Source organism: Pongo pygmaeus, chromosome 10 (genome assembly GCF_028885625.2).
Source record: "Pongo pygmaeus isolate AG05252 chromosome 10, NHGRI_mPonPyg2-v2.0_pri, whole genome shotgun sequence".
Lineage (NCBI taxonomy): Eukaryota > Metazoa > Chordata > Mammalia > Primates > Hominidae > Pongo > Pongo pygmaeus.
In genome coordinates this window covers 8,344,970-8,367,285 of record NC_072383.2, presented here as the reverse complement: position 1 = coordinate 8,367,285, position 22,316 = coordinate 8,344,970, and the positions used below count along the sequence as shown (strand labels likewise).

General features: G+C 41.4%; 2 protein-coding genes across 2 annotated transcripts in view; one reads left to right on the top strand and one right to left on the bottom strand.

Annotated features, from left to right (window-relative positions):
- Positions 1-713: 713 nt before the first annotated feature.
- CLEC4A (C-type lectin domain family 4 member A) overlaps positions 714-22,316 on the bottom strand; it is a 36,549-nt gene continuing 14,946 nt past the window's right edge. Inside the window, exons 2-7 of the mRNA XM_054442787.2 lie at positions 15,056-18,109; positions 13,332-13,448; positions 9,950-10,048; positions 3,574-3,725; positions 2,410-2,525; positions 714-1,174 (exon numbers count right to left, since the gene is read on the bottom strand). Coding sequence (XP_054298762.1) covers positions 1,027-1,174; positions 2,410-2,525; positions 3,574-3,725; positions 9,950-10,048; positions 13,332-13,448; positions 15,056-15,137 — 714 coding nt within the window. The 5' untranslated portion in view covers positions 15,138-18,109 and the 3' untranslated portion in view covers positions 714-1,026. The remainder of the gene's footprint in view (positions 1,175-2,409; positions 2,526-3,573; positions 3,726-9,949; positions 10,049-13,331; positions 13,449-15,055; positions 18,110-22,316) is intronic.
- LOC129009589 (POU domain, class 5, transcription factor 1-like) lies at positions 4,430-6,440 on the top strand. The gene is given in 1 exon segment (XM_054442777.2): positions 4,430-6,440. A coding segment is annotated over 1 exon segment (1,083 nt). The 5' UTR covers positions 4,430-4,446; the 3' UTR covers positions 5,530-6,440.

Here is a 22,316-nt window from a genome sequence, read left to right as displayed (position 1 = left end):
ATCTAGAACAGATATCTGCACTTCCTTGCTTATTGGACCATTATTCACAATAGTGAAGACACGGAAACAACTTAAGTATTGGCCAATGGAAGAAAGGATAAAGAAAATGTACTATGTATATAAAATGGAGTAGTGTTCAGCCATAAAAAAAGGAAATCCTGTCGTTTGCACAACATGGATGAATCTGGAGGGCATTATACTAAGTGAAATATAATAAGTCATACACAGAATGACAAATACTGTACAATTCTACTTATATGTAGAATCTTAAAAAGTCAATCCATAGAAACAGAAGGTAAAATGATGGTTGTGAGGGAATGGAGGGCAGTGGAGAAAATCAGGCAATGTTGGTCAAAGGGTACAAATTTTCAGTTCTAAGATGACGAAGTTCTAGAGATCTAATGTGCTGCATGGTGACTATAGTTAATAATGATGCATTGTACACTTGAAATTTTTTGGGGAGTAGATCTTGCTTTGTGTTTGTTGATACCAATGGACAGAAGGGAGTAGATCTTAAACGTTCTCACTACGCACAAGATTGTTAACTATGTAAGATAACGGGTGTGGGTTAAGTAACTTGATTATGGTAATCATTTTACAATATATATGTATGTCAAAACACCACAGTGTAAACCTTAAATATATCCAATTTTATTTGTCAATTATACATCAGTATAGTAGGGATGAAGAGAAAACCAGACAGGAGGAGAAACCACATCATATAATTTTATTGGTAAATAATTCTTTAGCAACCAGACAAAAATTAAGAGAGACTCATGTTCTCTCCATGTGTGCACAATGGGGGTCTCCAGTACAGGTTCTGGCACATGAAAAAATGCTCAATAAATGCTCACTTTATGAAAAAGTGAATCAGTCAACGTACAGACCAATTCTCTCATAAGTAGAATAGTTGACAGACCACCTAAATTCTATGAACCTCCCTTACACATAAATAAGAAGAGCTTATTATCTATCCCTACAATGACAGATACCAATCCAATCACCTGTTCATGTAGAATGTTCAGTTCATAAGTGGATCTTCATCATCTCACAAACTGACCTTTGAGGACCAAGACAATTAACATCATTCCAGCCCCATCTTTTGGGTACTTTACGAAAATTTAGCACAACGCAGCGCTCATTGGGATCACTGGGCTCATGTTGATGCCAGAATCTGAAAGGGACAAAAAGGATGAGGGCATTTCTTCAAACAGAGCTTTGAAAAGGGTTAGAGACAGGGGTGAGGAGCTAGGGATGAATTTCATGGAATATAGGGTCAGATATGCCCAAATCCACCTTTCTGCCACTCATCATGCAGCTTCTCCTCCATCTGCGTTTCCAGCATTTCCTTTGAAAACTGTGCCTATGTCACTCAATGTTCTCTACCTTACTGCTTTGAATATCCTCACCATAGATTTTCTAGACGTTCTCTTCTATTTGTCCATCCTTATGTCCTGTTCCTATGGGTCCGTCAACCTATAGGGTATCCTTGTATGATGAAAAGATTTTACCCTGGTCCCACTTATCAGTAGAGTTTTTTCCTTTTTTTAATGCACTGTTTTTAAAATCTAGAGAACAAGTAAAATCTTTTGAATCTTCTACTTATCCTTGTTATTGGACAAGTAATTTAACTTCCCTGATTCTCAGTTTTTCTATCTAAAAAATGAGGACTAGAGTAGTATCACTATTTATTTCATACAGTGGATATGAAGATCAAAGGTGGTAATCCAGTAAAGTATGTATTTTATGTAATTTATGTAATATATGTAAAGTATGTAATTTATGTAATTAAAGAATTACATAAATATGAGATATAAGATTATCAGAATTTAGCATTTTTGCTTCATAAGAAGCATTAAATCTTCAGCCTGACTGGGTGTGGTGGCACACATTTGTCATCCTAGCAACTCAGAAGACTTGGGTGGGAGGATCGGTTGAGCCCAGGAATTCAAGGCTGCAGTGAGCCATGATTGCACCACTGCACTCCAGCCTGGTTGACAGAGTAAGACCCTGTCTCAAAAAAGAAAAAAAAGAATTATTAAATCTTAATAATTGGTTATGATCTTAATCAACATGGATTTTCACTATGTAGAGACAGGTAAATATATGGGTTAAAAGCACAGTAAGATCCACCCGACTTGAGAACTATTGTTGACACCACTGGGTGACCTTAGCTGAATTATCTACACTCTCCAAGCTCAATTTCCTCATATCTACAGTGGCAAAAATAACAATGTGTGCCTCATAGGGTTCTTGTGCAGATTAAATGAGATAATGAAATTATTTAACCTAGTACCCAAGAGCTAAAAGAAGAGTGAGCTATTTTACTTTCATAGCTGATAGCTAGAATACCCTAAGCTCTCTGCATGATCCAGGACCCAAGATTCTTTTATCTCATTCTATACTCACGTGGAACTTTCATTGTATGGTGTCTGATCAACCCATTGCCAATGTCGCTGACCTTCTGGATCTGAGAGCCCCACAAAATAAGCAGATTCTTCTTGCAGATTCTGGAAGATGAACTCCTGAGGGGGGAAAAGAAGTAGTCACAGACTTTACAGTATTCACCTTAAACTGAATTCTTAATACCTTAGAGAAACAAGAAGAAAAGGAGAGGATCCAGCAACAGCTGCATTGGAGCTCTACGTAGGAATGGGGGTCTCTGGCTGAGCAGGGCAGAATCAAAGACATCACTTGTGAGCATGATGTTCAGTGCATATGGAAGGAATTTTTTTTTTTTTTTTTTGAGACGGAGTCTCACATTCTGTCCCAGGCTTGAGGGCAGTGGTACGATCTTGGCTCACTGCACCTCTGCCTCCCAGGCTTAAGCGATTCTCATGCCTCAGCCTCCCCAGTAGCTGGGACTACAGGTGTGTGCCACCATGCCTGGCTAATTTTTGTATTTTTAGTAGAGGCTGGGTTTCACCATTTTGGCCAAGCTGGTCTTGAACTCCCGGCCTCAAGTTATCTGCCCGCCTTGGCCTCCCAGAGTGCTGGGATTACAGGCATGAGCCAGCATGCCCAGTCAGTATGGAAGCAATTTCTATGATCAGAATGAATTCTCATCTCAGGTTTACTTCCCCTCTTTTCTTCACTAAGGGATTACATTCTTCAAAGTTGTACATGAGAAAATTTTGGCAGATTCAGTCATTTTCCTTTCATAACTTCAGGGATTCTTTATTTTCATTCCTGAGTGTTGATGGTGATTCATCATGAGTTAACTTTATTTCTTTTCTCTATTCAACTTAATACCGCTTCTCTGTTAAGTAGTTAATCATGTATAAAACATTTACATATTGAAATAACAAATTGATATTTCAGACTGAAACATTTTCATCCTTCCATTCAACCCTCATATATTTTTAATGTCACAATTTCTTCCGGGGAGGTTAGTTTTACTGAAGCAGGAAGGAGGTATGGAATATAAAGGCTTAGGAGCCCTTTCGACCTATTTTATTGAAAGCCTTCTACCACAGCGCAAATATCCCAAAGTAACAAAAACCTCCTTCTTAGCCAAGAGAGATATACAAAGATCAGGCAGGGCTCACAGCCCCATTATCTATTAGAAAGTACCTGCTCTTCTTGAGTGTTTATCACCAGCAGGTGAGCCTCCATTCTAGCACAGTCCTTCTCACTGTCTTGCCAAGATGCTGATTCAGTAGAAATAAAGTAGCAGTTGGAACTAAATGACTTCCAATTCTTTGGGCAACAGCTCCAGGCTGTCTCTGTATTGGGAAGAGGGGCACATACGTGCAATATAAATAATCACTTTTAAAAGTGTGTGTATTATTAAAATTAAGAGCCAAGGGAGAGCACATGGAAGCTGGAACTCCCCTCCACACTCAGATGTAACCAGGAGCCCCTGCCCCTCAGGTGTCAAGGAAGCCAAGTCTACCTCAATCAGGCAGTAATGAGGCAGGGCCCCTTTTCTCCTCCTGAAGTGCTATCTGAAAAGCCCAGCTATTACGAAAACATGTTTAAATAAGATCCAGACTCTGAGAATATAATGCAAAAATGTCCAGAGTTCAATAGAAAATAACTCATTATGCTAAGAACCAGTAAGTTTTCAAATTTAATAAAAAATAATAATCAATAGATGCCTGCAATCAAGACAACAAAAATGGGGCCGGCACGGTGGCTCACATCTGTAATCCCAGCACTTTGGGAGGCTGAGGCAGAAGAATCGCTTGATCCCAGAAGTTCAAGACCAGCCTGGGCAACACAGCGAGAACCTGTCTCAAAAAAAAAAAAAGAAAAAAGATAATAAAATTGTTAGAATTATCTGACAAAGATTTTAAAGCAGCCATGATAAAAAAACGCTTCAACAAGAAGATACAAACATGCTTGAAACAAATGAAAAACTAGAAAGTTTCAGCAAAGAAATAGAAGATATAAAGAAAAACCAAGATTTCACCAGGCCCCCGGCTTGGGGCGCCTTCCTTCCCCATGGCGGGACACCTGGCTTCGGATTTCGCCTTCTCGTCCCCTCCAGGCGGTGGAGGTGGTGGGCCAGGGGGGCCGGAGCCGGGCTGGGTTGATCCTCGGAACTGGCTAAGCTTCCAAGGCCCTCCTGGAGGGCCAGGAATCGGGCCGGGGGTTGGGCCAGGCTCTGAGGTGTGGGGGATTCCCCCATGCCCCCCGCCGTATGAGTTCTGTGGGGGGATTGCGTACTGTGTGCCTCAGGTTGGAGTGGGGCTGGTGCCCCAAGGCGGCCTGGAGACCTCTCAGCCTAAGGGCGAAGCAGGAGTCGGGGTGGAGAGCAACTCCGATGGGGCCTCCCCGGAGCCCTGCACCGTCCCCCCTGGTGCCGTGAAGCTGGAGAAAGAGAAGCTAGAGCAAAACCCGTAGGAGTCCCAGGACATCAAAGCTCTGCAGAAAGAACTCGAGCAATTTGCCAAGCTCCTGAAGCAGAAGAGGATCACCCTGGGATATACACAGGCCGATGTGGGGCTCACCCTGGGGGTTCTATTTGGGAAGGTGTTCAGCCAAACGACCATCTGCCGCGTTGAGGCTCTGCAGCTTAGCTTCAAGAACACGTGTGAGCTGCGGCCCTTGCTGCAGAAGTGAGTGGAGGAAGCTGACAACAATGAAAATCTTCAGGAGATATGCAAAGCAGAAACCCTCGTGCAAGCCCGAAAGAGAAAGCGAACCAGTATCGAGAACCGAGTGAGAGGCAACCTGGAGAATTTGTTCCTGCCGTGCCCGAAACCCACACTGCAGCAGATCAGCCACATCGCCCAGCAGCTTGGGCTGGAGAAGGATGTGGTCCGAGTGTGGTTCTGTAACCGGCGCCAGAAGGGCAAGCGATCAAGCAGTGGCTATGCACAACGAGAGGATTTTGAGGCTGCTGGGTCTCCTTTCTCAGGGGGACCAGTGTCCTTTCCTCTGGCCCCAGGGCCTCATTTTGGTACCCCAGACTATGGGAGCCCTCACCTCACTGCACTGTACTCCTCGGTCCCTTTCTCTGAGGGGGAAGCCTTTCCCCCTGTCTCCGTCACCACTCTGGGCTCTCCCATGCATTCAAACTGAGGTGCCTGCCCTTCTAGGAATGGGGGACGGGGGAGGGGAGGAGCTAGGGAAAGAGAACCTGGAGTTTGTGCCAGGGCTTTTGGGATTAAGTTCTTCATTCACTAAGAAAGGAATTGGGAACACAAAGGGTGGGGGCAGGGGAGTAAGGAATTGGGAACACAAAGGGTGGGGGCAGGGGAGTTTGGGGCAACTGGTTGGAGGGAATGTGAAGTTCAATGATGCTCTTGATTTTAATCCCACATCATGTATCACTTTTTTCTTAAATAAAGAATCCTGGGACACAGTAGATAGACAAAAAAAAAAAAAAAGAAAAACCAAATGGAAATTTTATAATTGAAAAATATAATATCCAAAATAAAAAGCTCAGTGGATGGACTCAATAGCAGAATGAAGGGGATAGAGAGATTAGTGAATTGGAAGACAAAACAACAGAAAATGTCAACTGAACAACAGAAACAAACTAGACAGAAAAGGCTGGGCACAGTGGCTCACGCCTGTAATCCCAGCACTTTCGGAGGCTGAGGCGGGCAGATCACCTGTGGTCGGGAGTTCTAGACCAGCCTGGCCAACATGGCGAAACCCTGTCTCTACTAAAAATACCAAAAAAAGGCTGGGCGTGGTGGCTCACACCTGTAATCCCTGCACTTTGGGAGGCCGAGGCGGACGGATCACCTGAGATGAGAAGTTTGAAACCAGCCTGACCAACATGGTGAAACCCCATATCTACTAAAAATACAAAAATTAGCTGGGCATGGTGGCGCACACCTGTAATCCCAGCTACTCAGGAGGCTGAGGCAAGAGAATTGCTTGAACCCAGGAGGCAGAGGTTGCAGTGAGCCGAGATCGCACCGCTGCACTCCAGCCTGGGCAACAGAGCGAGACTTCGTCTGAAAAAAAAAAAAAAAAAAAAACACAAACAAACAAAAAAACTAGACAGAAAAAAAAATAAACAGAGCCTTGTAAAGTGACCCCAAATGTGTATACGCCAAACAAATCTGCAAAATGTATAAGGCAAAACTGATACAATTGAAAGAGGAATTGACAAATATACAATCATAGGTGGATACGTCAACACCTCTCTCTCAACCATTGACAGAACTACACAGAAAATCAGCAAGAACATAGAACTTATAAACATCATCAACTACAAGGATCTAATCCACATTTATAGAATGCTCCACCCAACAACAGAATACCCATTCTTTTCCAGTGCCCCTGGAACATATGCTGCAACAAACCATATCTTGGGACATTAAATAACATCAACTAATTTAAAATTGCTGAAATCATATCGTTTTCTCCAACCACAGTGAAAAGAAACCAGAAATTAATAAAGAAATAACAAAGGAAAATCTCCATACACTTGAAACTAAACAACACACTTCTAAATAATCCACGAGTCAAAGGAGATGTCTAAAGGGAAATTTTTAAAAATACATTGAACTGAATGAAAATGACAATACAAATTATCAAATTTCATAGGACAGTATTCTTCAATCAAAGGAACTAGGGCTCCTCAAAGAAATATCTGATTCTAGGATAGGGACATGAAATGTGCAATGTGAGTCTCAAGCATTTTGCAGTCCCAGAAAGTGAGGAAGTGCTAAACCAAAACAACAAAAAAAAAAACACATTGTGGTGATATGTTAAAGGGTCACAGGAGTCAAATGAAAAAGTTCCCAATGTCCAAAGCTGGAACTACAAAATAAAGCAGTATTGGATTACAAACCAAAATTTAAAATAAATATCCATGAGTTGGACACACGGTGGGGAATAACACACACTGGGGCCTGTGGTGGAGGGAGCAAGCTGGGGAGAGAGAGCATCAGGAAGAACAGCTAATGGATGCTGGGCTTAACACCTGGGTGATGGGTTGATCTGTGTAGCAAACCACCATGGCACACGTTTACCCATGAAACAAACCTGCACATCCTGCACATGTACCCCAGAACTTAAAAGTTGAAGAGATATATATATAGATATATATATCTCCATGAGTACATGCAGATATAAATAAATGATTGGATAAATAAATAAATGGAATAAAAGAGACAAATATCACCTGGACAAAATTTCAAATAAATTATACAGATACTTGTGATGGTTAATTTTATGTGTCAACTTATCTGGGCCACAGTGCCCAGATATTTGGTCAAACATTCTGGATGTTTCTGTGAAAATGTTTTTGGATGAGATTTACATTTAAGTTGCTGGACTTTGAGTAAAGCAGATTGCCCTCAATAATGTAAGTAGACTTCATCTAATCAATTGAAGATCTGAATGGAACAAAAAGAGGACCTCCTCTGAGCAAGAGGAAACTCAGTGGACTGCCTTTGCACTTCATCTGCAGCACTGGCTCTTCGAGGTTCTGCAGCAGATGGTCTTTGGACTCAAACTGCAACTCTTACTCCTGAGTCTCCAGCCTGCTGACCATGACTGATACCATACTCCACCGTCATGAATGGAGAACATAACTCCCCAATCCTTAAGTGTGGACTGAACCTTCCAAAGAGTGTAGTACGGAAAGGGGCGGGGAGAGAAAGAGTAACTTTACAGTGGAGAAACTTGACAAACACTACCTTAACCAAGTGATCAAGGCCAACATCACTAGTTAAGAATCATTTTGATAATATATGCCCTTGATATGATATAATGAAAATAGCATTTTACATCCAAAAACCAATAATTCCAGTCTAATTATTAGAAAAACATCAGACAAATTCTGATAGATGGACATTCTATAATATACCTGACCAGTATTGCTCAAAACTGTCAGGGTCATCAAATATGAGGACAATCTGAGAAACTACCACAGCCAAGAGGTGCCTAAAGAGACATGAGAACTCAATGTAACGTGGTGTTCTGGATGGGGATCCTATTACAGAAAAGAAACATGAGGTGAACACTAAGGAAATCTGAAAATTGTGAATTTTAATTAATAATAATATACCAATATTAGTTGATTAGTTGTAAGAAGTATACTATATTCATGTAAGATGTTAACAATAGGGGACAGCATGTGTGCAGAGCAGGGGTAAAATGAGATCTCTTTGCATTATCTGCTCAATTTTTCTGTAAATATAAAACTGTTCTTAAAAATAACCTATTGGCCAGGCACGGTAGCTCATTCCTGTAATCCCAGCACTGGGAGGCTGAGGTGGGAGGATCGCTTGAAGCCAGGAATTCAAGACCAGCCTGGGCAACGTGGCAAGACCCTCTCTCTACAAAAATTCAAAAAATAAAAATAAAATTGGCCAAGTGTGGTAGTGGACACTTTTGATCCCAGCTACTGGGAGGCTGAGGTGGAAGATTACTTGGAACCCAGGAGATCAAGGCTACTGTGAGCTGTGGCCACACTACTGCATTCCAGCCTGGAAAACAGAGTGAGATCCTGTCTCAAAAATAATAATAATAATAATAATAATCTATTAATTTAAAGAATTTAAATAATTCACATCCATAAAAAAAAATCACATTTTCATCACATGGTTTTAACTAATATGTGAGAAAAAGAGCAAATGTGCATAGAAAGTTCAGAAAGAAGCAAAGGTTGAAGAAGTCTAAAAGCAATGTAACCTTTTTCACAATTAAGCTTCTGTTTTTTTCCACAGACAAATTAAAGATATATGAGTACATATACGAATTTTAGGACCAGGCACCGTGGCTCACGCCTATAATCCCAGCCCTTCAAGAAGCTGAGACAGCCAGATCACTTAAGCTTAGGAGTTCAAGATCAGCCTGGGCAACATGGTGAAACTTCATCTCTACAAAAAATACAAAAATTAGCTGCGTGTAGTGGCATGTGCTTGTAGTCTCAGCTACTCAGGGGCAGAAATGGGAGGATCACTTGAGCCCTGGAGGTCGAGGCTGTAGTGAGCCGTGTTCGCACTACTGCACTCTAGCCTGGGCAACAAAGTGAGACCCTGTCTCAAAAAAACAACAACAAAAGAATTTTATGTCCTATATATTTGTTTTTTGTTTTTTGGTTTTTTTTGAGGCGGAATCTTGCTCTGTCGCCAGGTGGAGTGCAGTGGCGCAACCTCGGCTCACTGCAACCTCTGCCTCCCGCATTCAAGCAACTCTCCTGCCTCAGCCTCCCGAGTAGCTGGGATTACAAGTGTGTGCCACCACGCCCAGCTAATTTTTGTGCTTTTAGTAGAGACAGGGTTTCACCATGTTGGCTTGGATGGTCTCGATCTGTTGACCTCGTGATTCACACGCCTCGGCCTCCCAAAGTGCTGGGATTACAGGTGTGAGCCACCATGCCCAGCATGTCCTAGATATTTGTACATTTGTAGCTTAAATTATTGTGAGACTCAACTTCTCAGTATGATCTACCTGGGAATCTTACTGGAAATATTGATTTGGGATCCTTACATAGCATAGTCAGCAACTGAATTCTAGGCACATTAATTTTTACCTTCCATGGGCATATTTTTTTTCACACACTCCAATGTTGTATGAACCAGCTCTTTTGTAGTCTTTTTTTCAAGAAGCTGAGAATATTTTTGAAAGAAAACTGGAAAAGAGAATAAAGACCATTTATTTCCCTGGTAGCATTATGACTTTGCTATTTATCGTTACTTTCTTGCACTCTTTATTGAAACAAAACTTACAAATGCCCTATTACTTGAGCAGAGGGAAAAGATTTCCCATTTTGAAACTATAGATATCTCTAGGAATAGCTGAAAGATCAGTAGTTGGAAGAGGACACAACAGTTCCACCATAATGGATCTATAGGGACTCCACATTCTCCTTCAATACTTAATATAAGATGCATGCAAAGGCTAACTCTTGGGGGTGGGTGGATGGAGGGCAATAAACACTTGTATTTAAGGATGTGCACACCCTGGGACTTTGGAGCAGAGGGGAGAGGGGCAAATTAATTCTGAGGAGTTCTGGGTTACCTTGAAGAATGGAGAATTTTAAAAAGAACCCCACATGGATCAAGAGGGCATTATTTTCTTCCTCTTCTCTCCATTACTCTCTCCATCCCAACTGGCTCTTACTCCTCAGCACACCAACGCTCTCATGTTTCTCCCAATTTAAAACTAACCCACCTCTCCCTCTGGAAACTGAACTTTTTCTCTTTCCTCCCTACCTTTCATTTGCTCCTTGACCCATCATATTCTGGGTTTTACTTCCACTATTTCACTAAAACCATCCCTAAAATGGATCCTCAGTAATATCCTAGGGTTACTTAGTCCTCTTCCTATTTGACTTCCTTAAAGGCTTGACCCCAGTTGCCTTTCCCCTTAGCTCTTGGGACACTACTCTTTGTTGTTTTTGTCTTACCTTTCTTGCTGCTGCTTCTTACACTCTTCTATAAGCTCCTTTTCCTCCATCCACCTCTTTTAAAATGTAACATTTCCCAGAGTTCCATCCTTATCCCTCTTTCTCACACTAAGTTATCTCCCTGAGTGATATCGTATATTCCCACGGCATCACCTGCTACCTCTATGTGAAGGACTTCCAAAGCTCAGACCTCTGTGCCTAAATCCAGACAAATGTGTCTCCCAGTAGACATGTCCATTTGAGGCTCTCACAGTCATATAAAACTCAACATGCGCAAAACTTAAATCATCATCTTCCCACCCAAACCTGCTACTGATCCTATATTGTCTACCTCTTTGAAAAACTTAATGATTTCTGAGTTTACAAAGTCAGAATTTTGGAACCACACTTTACTTCTCTGGGTCCCTTATTTCGCAGAACTGAATATTCATCAAACCTCTACCTCCTTTATCATTCAAAACTACTTTGTCTTCTCTTTTTTCGCTAACACTAGCCATAGATCAGTCTGACAATATTTCTCAATTGAATTAATGAATTATCCTTCTAACCTCTCTTTCCCTCCAAATTTGTCCTCATTTATCCATTTTCCACACCTCTGTAAAAATCATATTTCTATAAGTCCAATCCAATTATATCAATTCCCTGCTTAAAATTCTTCAATTTTCTCCATGACTGCAACATTGCAAAAATGGCCACAACTTTCAACATTCCTCCTATCTACACTGCTTTGCAATGTGATTTTGCAGCTTCTTCAATTAAGAAATGTGGTCTATTTCTCCACCTCCTGGATCTGGGCTGCCTGTAAGACTTCTTTTGGCCAATAGAATGTGCAGGAGCAACTCTGTGCTAGTTCCAAGGTGAGATTTCAAAAGGCCTTGCTTACTTCCACTCTCAGTCTTAAAAGCCTGCCAGTTGCCATGTGAACAAACCCAGGCTAGCCTGATGAATTATAAGAGAAATGTGGCCAAATCTCTCCTGCCATTCCAGCTAACACCCTGTTCCTCAGAAGCGAAGTTGCCTGTGGCCAGTACCCAACCACACATACATGAGTGAGTTCAGCCAGGACTGGGAAATCTCCCAACTGACACCAGTCTCAATTGCCAAGCCCCAGATTTATGAGTTACATAAATAGTTGCTGCTTTAAGCCACCAAGTTTTAGATTGGCTTGTTAACCAGCAAAAGATAATTGATAAAATAACCTTTAGGAGGGAAAAAATCCAAACTCTTTATCATGATATACAGCACTCTTCATGGTCTGAGTCCTGTTTATTTCTGCCACCTACAACTTCATTTCTTAGCTCTTTACTTAGCACCATATGTTCCAGTCATGCATACTTACGTTTCCCCAAATTCCATGCTCTCTCATATCTCTAGGTCATTCTTGGTACACACAACTCTAGATGTCACCTCCTCCAGGAAGCCTACCTCAGCCTCTTGCACTTATTATACTTCTTAACTGTACAACACTTACCATACAATGTTATAACCACTGGTTCATTTTACCATTCTCTAAATTTCTTGAGACCAGGGGCTGTGGCTCTGTCTTGACTCTCTGTCTGGCACAGTGCCTGACATACAGTAGACGGACAATACTTATGAAATGACCAAAGAAATTAATAAAGAATCTACCTAAATGTATACTGGTTTTTATGCCTTTTAAAAATGTTGGGCCAGGCGTCGTGACTCATGCCTGTAATCGCAGCACGTTAGGAGGCTGAGGCAGGCAGACTGCTTGAGCCCAGGAGTTCAGGACAAGGCCAGGAAACATGAGAAAGCCCTGTCTCTACTAAAAGTACAAAAAAAAAAAAAAAATTAGCTGAGTGTGGTGATGCACACCTGTAATCCCAGCTACTTGGGAGGCTGGGGTGGGAGAATCACTTGAACCTGGGAGGTGGAGGTTGCAGTGAGCCAAGATTGCACCACTGCACTCCAGCCTGGGTGACAGAGCCGGGGGGAATAAAACTCAACAAATGCTGAAAGCCAAAGATGCGCAGCAATCCACCTAATTTGCTAAATTGACTTTTAGATCCCACACAGTCTTGAGCAGGACAGGAATAATCAGAGTAAAAGTCAGTGGAGAACTCTTCCTGAAATATTTCTTCCCATCTCCTTGTTGTCTACCTGCTCATCCCAGAACATAAGTGTCTGTGCATGCAAATCAGACTGGCCTGAAAAATGCTACCGAGGAAATATAGATTTGTCCTCACTTACATAGTGTCTAGTATAGAGATGATGCTCCATAGATTTCACTCTACAACACAAATACATACAGCCACATTTATGCTTCAGTTTCTCTAAATGAGAATGGATTCCATTATTTTTACAAGACAGGAACTAAATCCAAATAAAGAGCAAAATTCACAGTGGATTCCCATGAATTATGTCTCCCCAGAGAAAATTTCATTTCAGATTTCTGGATAAGCTCATTTTCAAAAGTCCATTTTTAAAGGATACCCTCTGTTCATGGACAGCAGATATTGCTTATTGGTTCAGTTGGAATACTTACTGACAAAAGCAATAAAGAATGAGATTGCCAATAGCAGGAAAAGTATCAACAGTGAGGCACAAAGCAGCTTGGGAAACCCGGTATTACTTTTGTGAGGGGCAGTCCTCTCCTTGGAAGCTGAAGAAGAAGCCAAATTAGTTTTATCAGTAATAAGTTTGGTCTTTACTTCCTCTTCTTCCTCCTCCTCTTTCTCTCCCTTTTCTTGGATGACACACAGTTACTAATGGTATGACATTTGAAATCACATGAGAATAGGAATAGAAAGGATATAATAATAGTCACCGTAGAAACTTTAGAAAATACATAAAAGTACAAATTCCTATAATTGAGGATAACTGTTATGCCATATAAGTTATAATACACCATAATATTTTGGTATAAGTCTTTCTAGCAATTTTTTGAATGTATATATACATATATGCAAATTTTCCCACATTATTGACATACCATCAATACTGATTTCTGACCTATTATTTTCCTTTACACTGTATCATGAACATTTTTCATACCATTATATTTTCTTCTTTAACACTCCTTATTATGGTTGCATAGTATTTCATCATATATTTAAATAATAGATTGTTTCCAACTTTACTTTAAATAATGCTATAGCAAATAAATCTTTATAATCATCCCTCATCACATGTTTAGAATAAAGTCAGTCTTTTTAGTTACCATCTCATGGTTAGGGATCACTTTCTTAGAGTTATGATATTTTGTCAAATGATGGGAGGAAAAACTTCAGTATTATATAATATGATTACATTTTTAGTAAAATACATATGCACATTGTATGTATTTGTATGTGGAAGGATATTCACTAAATTGCAAATTTATGATTTTCTCTAGATGATAAGAGTAATTATAATTCAATTATCTGGGTACCTCTGGTTAATTTTTTCTACAATGAACATTAATACTTGTGTAATAAAGAAATTATACAAAGTTTTTAAGGAGAAAAAATTTCCTTAAGTGCTCTCCATACCTTCACAGAGGTATTTTAGAAAGCATAACTATAGTCCTGACCCCTTCCCCCAGAGTTTCTTGTACTCTATATACATTCTTTTCTCTCTTTTGCTCTATACTTGAGATATCACATGACACCCAAATTACCTTGCATCTACTCCCAAACAAAACAGAGTCTGTCTCAGATATGCAACATGCAATAGGTTCTCTGATTTCAGAAAAAGTTTCCTGGAGATTTAAGAGACTTTCTTTGTAGACTTTCTAGTCTTTCATTTGCAATGGCCTTTTGTTGCTTTTCCATCCATTACCAACAAATATACTCTCACCACTGTCCACCCAAACTCTTTCCCTCTAACTGATCTAAAAACAAATCTCACAAATTCATCAGGACCCCCTGCATCTGGATTGATGGTTTCAGAAGCTGTACTCAATCTCTTAACCCCAGCCCCACTCAGCCTCAGAAAACACAGGAGCATCAGAGCACTTGCCTTAGCTCAGAACTGGAGTGGATTTCTCTCACCTCTGTTTCAGTAAGCAGAGTGGAGGCTGAAGAGAGTGGTACAAAATCTTTTCTTCTCCACAATACAGTACACCCCGTAATGCGTATCTGCAGGCTACTCAATCTTCTGGGACTCTTGTGTTTCCCAGACATACTCAATCAGACAACCAGCAACTGACAACACCTATGCCTTATTCATAAACCCTCTCCTCATCCTTCACCTCATCATTCACTCTGACCCCCAGAAAATGATCTTTACCTGCAGAAGAGGCTGAGTTGATGCCTGAGGACTTGAATTCATTTTTGAACCTCACTTCAGCATAAGTGATTTCCGAAGTCATAATGGGAAGAGACCTTCTGCTTTCTTCAGAAAATCTGTTTCAAATCTTTCTTAAAACATCTTATAAATAGGAACCAAACATGGTGGTAAATTACCTCCTTCCTTTCACTCAACTAGTGGAGAGCAGAGGCACCAGATAGGCACAAATCCTCAGGAGAGGTCTCATGAGAACTAAGAACCACAACAAAAACTAAAAGCCGCAGTTCACAGAAGCCCTTTCCTCAGGACCAGTACAGTGAGAATCACAGCCTTGAAACAAATGCAAGCAAATGTAATAAAAGTGGGAACTCAAAGGGTTGTGGAAAGAGGAAGAAAAAAAAAAAAGAAGAACCAAGCAATTAGAGTCTTTCTGGAAAACCGTGTTCTTCACCAGCAGAACATACAATTTGTGTGCTTCCACACACAAATGTAATTACTTTTGACCAAACAACCTGAACAAAGACTTATGTTGCATTCATCTCATCACTTTTGACTGAGCAGGCAACTTGTTAGTACCACATTCGAAGAGTATCATTGACACAAAACTCACATATCAGCCTCCCCACCTTCAAGAATCAGTTTCCTCTAGCACGGTGGGGATGGCAAAGTTTAAACCCCATGCCTTCTGAAGCTGCGCCTCCATGCTTTCTGTGTTTCCTTGTTGTTAACTAACTCTATCAAAAGTCTGCATTCATCTTGCTAGAATCTCCAGAAAGCAGCTCCCTTTATTGGATGTTGGAGGAGAGGGAAGGCCAGCCTTTATTCCGTGCTTCCCTAACCTTTTAATCCCCACACCACCTCCAATATATATGACTATTTTTTAACAGTTAGGATAATTAAATAGAATCACAGTATAGAAGGGGAAAAACTTAAACAAAGTACTAAATATGACTTTTTCCAAAGGCCTAGAAGAAAACACTCCAAATATTAAACCCTTCATGTGGAATCTCTCCATAGACATGCTCCCAGCTCACACCTGGATTCTCTGCCCTCAAGTCTCCTCAAATGATCCTCCTTTTAATTTCCCCCAGCTGATTCCTTCTCCTGCATAACACACGTGCATACATGCATGCGCACACACACACACACCCCTCTATATTTCTATATTATTTCTCTATCTAAATCTATTGAACACCATGAGTTCACACTAACTCCTCTAATTCCAATCTAACACCACAGGTTTCATTCTAGTTTTCTCCCTTCCCACATTCCTAACTCCTTTCTGTGACAGTAAGAAACCTGCTTTCATCGTCTTTCACTTATTCCTTATTTGATCAATCGCCTGCATGTCGTCAGTCTCCCAGCTGCTAAGATGTCCCTCTCTTCCTAGTTGGGCTCTGACTCCCCAGTCCAAGCCACCAGCCCCTGCACTGATGCCCTCCCTCCTTACTCTGAGAGTGCCGGCAAAGGGCCAGCCCACTCCCCACCCCCATGAACATCCCCCCACAAACATCCCCCTCACCCTGCCAAGGCTCTGACTCCCTGTGCTAGGCCATTCCTCTGCAGGAAAGCCCTCCTCACTCTGCTTGCACTCTGATTCCTGATGCTGGTCCCCTAGTCACCACTTAGACCCCCTTAGGTTCTAATGCTCCACACAAGGTCACCCTATAGGTGGAAGCCCTCCTCACCCTGGAGGGGTCTGACTTCCTCACTGAGCTATCCTACCACATGGACCACTTCCTTATCCTGCTAAGTTTCTGACACCCACACCAAGTCTACCCTCTGCATAGAAGCTTTCTTCATCCTGCTTGGGCTCTGACACTCCATGCAGGTCCTCCATCCCCCAGCAATATTGTCCATCTTACCCTACTTAGAATCTGAGTTCCCTCACTGGGCTACCCCACCACATGGACACCCTCCTTATCATGCTTGGTCTCTGAAACCCACACCAGGTCTACCCTCTGCAAGGATGCTCTCTCTCCTCATCCTGCTTAAGTGCTGAGTCCCAGCCCCAACTGAGCCAACACTAGGCATGGGTGTCCTCCTCACCTCTCCCACATGCTGACATACACACCAGGCTGGCCCTAGAGTAGTCTGCTCAGCCATTTGCGACTCTGACTCCCTATAGAAGGTAATCTCATACATGGATGCCCTCCTCACCCTGCTTGCACTCCAACTCACTGCACCTGACTATCCCACTACATAGATGCCTTCTTTACCTCTCAGACTCTGACCTCTCACATCAGGCTACCCCTGCTATGGATACCCTCCTCAATCTTATCCTCTGACACCCTGCACTGGGCCATTGCCAGGAGTGGACATCTCCTCGCTCTGGTTCTGCATGCCAGGATACTTTCCCACCCCCACGGGATGTTCTTCTCACTCTGCTTGGGCTCCAGAACTGCTGTCAAGCCAACACCCTGCATAGTCACCCTTCTCACCCTGCTAAAGCTCTCACCCTGTGCCAGGCCACTGCTGCTCTCCCAGCCACCTCACCATAGACACCTATCTTGCTACTGCTTTATTTAGAATCAAATTATTTAGTAAGAAAAGGGAAAGGGGAATGACAAAGCATAAGGGAAGGATAAGGGAATTTTAAGTTCTCCACAAATTAATTATTGGACCTAACCAGCACATGCACGTAGACAGGTATACATGCACACATACTCCCTGAAATAATGATCATTGATTCTCAGAGTCTTTACAATCTAAGCTCATAATTAGAAAGCAAACCATATTCCTAAAACTATAGCTCTCTCCCTGGAATAAGTCACATTATAACTGGATTACACTGTACCACCAACAACCCCAAAATCCAAGTGGCTTACAACAACAAACATGTATTTCTCACTCACATTACACATGTGCTTAGGGTCACCTTGGAGTTGACTGCAACTCTGCTTGGCTCCTCTCCAAGTGTTTTCTCATTCTGGAAGCTGAGACCACAGAATAGCTTCTTGTAAGCTGAACCATGTAGTAGCATCCTTTATTCAGATAAGGTGTACGTTGTATTTGCTCTGATTCTGTTGGCCAATGCAAGTTACCTGGACAAACCTGTAAGCGAGACAGGGAAATATACTTTGTCTACAGAAAGACATGTCAAGGGTATCAAAGTTTAATCCTTTCACAAAGGAGAACATAGACATTTGGAAACAATAATAGAATCTATCCCCTCATCCCTTTAAAATTATTTATCTAAGAGATCTCTTGGGCAGTGATCTCCAAAATGGGGCACAAGTACCTTAGGCAGTATAAAGAGGATCTGCTAAGGCACAGAGAAAAAACACTAAAACATCTATTTATATTTATTTAAAGTTTTAAGGAAGACAAGCTTTACTAGTATTGATTGCATGTCATGTGTGGTATGGTACCTATTACGAGGGAAGACTGGAAGTTCCACAACTCTGAGGGGTTGACAGCGTGCCTTCACTTGTTCGTTTGCTCTCTGAATATTGTATCATGTTGCAGTTAACTTGGGTAATAAAGAATTTGCCTGGATTTTGTTCCCACTTCCTGGAGGTAGCCTTTAAATCCTTGGAATTTTCCAAATAATAGGATTGTCTTTGTTATTCATGGTGGGCCTGTATATCTCATGCTGATGAGGTCTCTCATGATGGGCTCCAAGAAAGTTTATGCTAAGAAGGTGATTCAGGGTGGGGCTGGCCATGCCAGAAAGACCAGCCTTGTGATTGGAGCATTGGAGCCCTGAGCCATGTTATATCAGCCCAGGTGGGGAAGGGAAGCTAGAGACTGAGTTCAACTTGTGACCAGTGGTTCAATCAATCATGCCTACATAATGGACCCCAATAAAAACTCTGGGCATTGAAGCTCCCCTGGTTGGCAATACTCTGTGTATTATCACACATTAAAGTTCTAAGAAAGTGATAGATCGATGGGGTCAATGGAAATTTCCATTTAGGACCCTCTCAGGCCTTACCCCATGCATGTCTCCCTCTGGCTGGTTCTGATTTGTATCCTTTTGCTATAATAAAACTGCAATCATAAGCATGGCACTATCCTGAGTTCAGTGAGTCATTCTAATAAATCATAAAACCTGAGGGGATCATGGGAACCCCCAAATTTGTAGTCAGTTGATCCAGAGTGAGGACACCCCTGGGAACCCCTGAACTTGTGGCTGGTATCTGAAGTAATGGCAGTCTTATGAAGGGCATGCCCTCAACCTGTGAAATTTGGCCTAAGTCCAGGTAGTTGATATCAGAAGTCAATTTAATAGCTCAGTATTGTTAATTTCATGAAAACAAGATATTTGTTAGACTATTTATATTGATATGATGGCAAGTGACCATTCTGTTCACTGTGAAAGTAATCTCAGTATTTAGAAGTAAGGATGGAGTAAATAGGGCGCTTTTATTTTTACTTTAAAGTTTTTTTACTGTTTGATATTTTATAAGCATGTATTTCTTTCATAATAAAAAGACACAGGCTAGGCATGGTAGCTCATGCCTGTAATCCCAGCACTTTGGGAGGCCAAGGCGGGTGGATCACCTGAGGTCAGGGGATCGAGACCAGCCTGACCAACATGGTGAAACCCCATCGCTACTAAAGATACAAAATTAGCCAAGTATGGTGGTGCATGCCTGTAAGCCCAGCTACTAGGGAGGCTGAGGCAGGAGAACCACTTGAACCTGGGAGGCAGAGGTTGCAGTGAACCAAGATCACACCATTGCACTCCAGCCTGGGCAACAGGAGCAAAGCTCTGTCTCAGAAAACAATAGCAAACAAATAAAAAAATCTATCTTATTTTCACCAAAGATGAGACTAAGACCATTTTTGCAGAAAGGATAGTTAATTTAGCTGGTATTAACGTAGTGTTTTTGAGGTTCAGCCATGTTATAGCTCATATCAGTTTCTCAGTCCATTAGTGTTGTTACAACAAAATACCTGAGACTGGGTAATTCATAAGGAAGAGAAATTTATTTTCTCAGTTCTGGAGGCTGGGAAGCCCAAGATCAAGGCACCAGCATGTTCAGTTATCTGGTGATGATTGTATCTTCTAAGGGGAGGAACTCCATGTCTTCACATGGCAGAAGGCAGATGGGCAAGAGATAGACCAGCAATGCATGATGCCTTTTTTTTTTTTTTTTTTTTTTTCATTTTCTTTTTTTTTCTTTTATTATTATTATTATTATTATTATTATACTTTAGGTTTTATGGTACATGTGCACAATGTGCAGGTAAGTTACATATGTATACATGTGCCATGCTGGTGCGCTGCACCCACCAACTCGTCATCTAGCATTAGGTATATCTCCCAATGCTATCCCTCCCCCCTCCCCCCACCCCACAACAGTCCCCAGAGTGTGATGTTCCCCTTCCTGTGTCCATGTGTTCTCATTGTTCAATTCCCACCTATGAGTGAGAATATGCGGTGTTTGGTTTTTTGTTCTTGCGATAGTTTACTGAGAATGATGATTTCCAATTTCATCCATGTCCCTACAAAGGACGTGAACTCATCATTTTTTATGGCTGCATAGTATTCCATGGTGTATATGTGCCACATTTTCTTAATCCAGTCTATCATTGTTGGACATTTGGGTTGGTTCCAAGTCTTTGCTATTGTGAATAATGCCGCAATAAACATATGTGTGCATGTGTCTTTATAGCAGCATGATTTATAGTCCTTTGGGTATATACCCAGTAATGGGATGGCTGGGTTGAATGGAATTTCTAGTTCTAGATCCCTGAGGAATCGCCACACTGACTTCCACAAGGGTTGAACTAGTTTACAGTCCCACCAACAGTGTAAAAGTGTTCCTATTTCTCCACATCCTCTCCAGCACCTGTTGTTTCCTGACTTTTTAATGATTGCCATTCTAACTGGTGTGAGATGGTATCTCATTGTGGTTTTGATTTGCATTTCTCTGATGGCCAGTGATGGTGAGCATTTTTTCATGTGTTTTTTGGCTGCATAAATGTCTTCTTTTGAGAAGTGTCTGTTCATGTCCTTCGCCCACTTTTTGATGGGGTTGTTTGTTTTTTTCTTGTAAATTTGTTGGAGTTCATTGTAGATTCTGGATATTAGCCCTTTGTCAGATGAGTAGGTTGCGAAAATTTTCTCCCATTTTGTAGGTTGCCTGTTCACTCTGATGGTAGTTTCTTTTGCTGTGCAGAAGCTCTTGAGTTTAATTAGATCCCATTTGTCAATTTTGGCTTTTGTTGCCATTGCTTTTGGTGTTTTAGACATGAAGTCCTTGCCCATGCCTATGTCCTGAATGGTAATGCCTAGGTTTTCTTCTAGGGTTTTTATGGTTTTAGGTCTAACATTTAAGTCTTTAATCCATCTTGAATTGATTTTTGTGTAAGGTGTAAGGAAGGGATCCAGTTTCAGCTTTCTACATATGGCTAGCCAGTTTTCCCAGCACCATTTATTAAATAGGGAATCCTTTCCCCATTTCTTGTTTTTGTCAGGTTTGTCAAAGATCAGATACTTGTAGATATGTGGCATTATTTCTGATGGCTCTGTTCTGTTCCATTGATCTATATCTCTGTTTTGGTACCAGTACCATGCTGTTTTGGTTACTGTAGCCTTGTAGTATAGTTTGAAGTCAGGTAGCGTGATGCCTCCAGCTTTGTTCTTTTGGCTTAGGATTGACTTGGCGATGCGGGCTCTTTTTTGGTTCCATATGAACTTTAAAGTAGTTTTTTCCAATTCTGTGAAGAAAGTCATTGGTAGCTTGATGGGGATGGCATTGAATCTGTAAATTACCTTGGGAAGGATGGCCATTTTCATGATATTGATTCTTCCTACCCATGAGCATGGAATGTTCTTCCATTTGTTTGTATCCTCTTTTATTTCCTTGAGCAGTGGTTTGTAGTTCTCCTTGAAGAGGTCCTTCACATCCCTTGTAAGTTGGATTCCTAGGTATTTTATTCTCTTTGAAGCAATTGTGAATGGGAGTTCACTCATGATTTGGCTCTCTGTTTGTCTGTTATTGATGTATAAGAATGCTTGTGATTTTTGCACATTGATTTTGTATCCTGAGACTTTGCTGAAGTTGCTTATCAGCTTAAGGAGATTTTGGGCTGAGACAATGGGGTTTTCTAGATATACTATCATGTCATCTGCAAACAGGGACAATTTGATTTCCTCTTTTCCTAATTGAATACCCTTTATTTCCTTCTCCTGCCTAATTGCCCTGGCCAGAACTTCCAACACTATGTTGAATAGAAGTGGTGAGAGAGGGCATCCCTGTCTTGTGCCAGTTTTCAAAGGGAATGCTTCCAGTTTTTGCCCATTCAG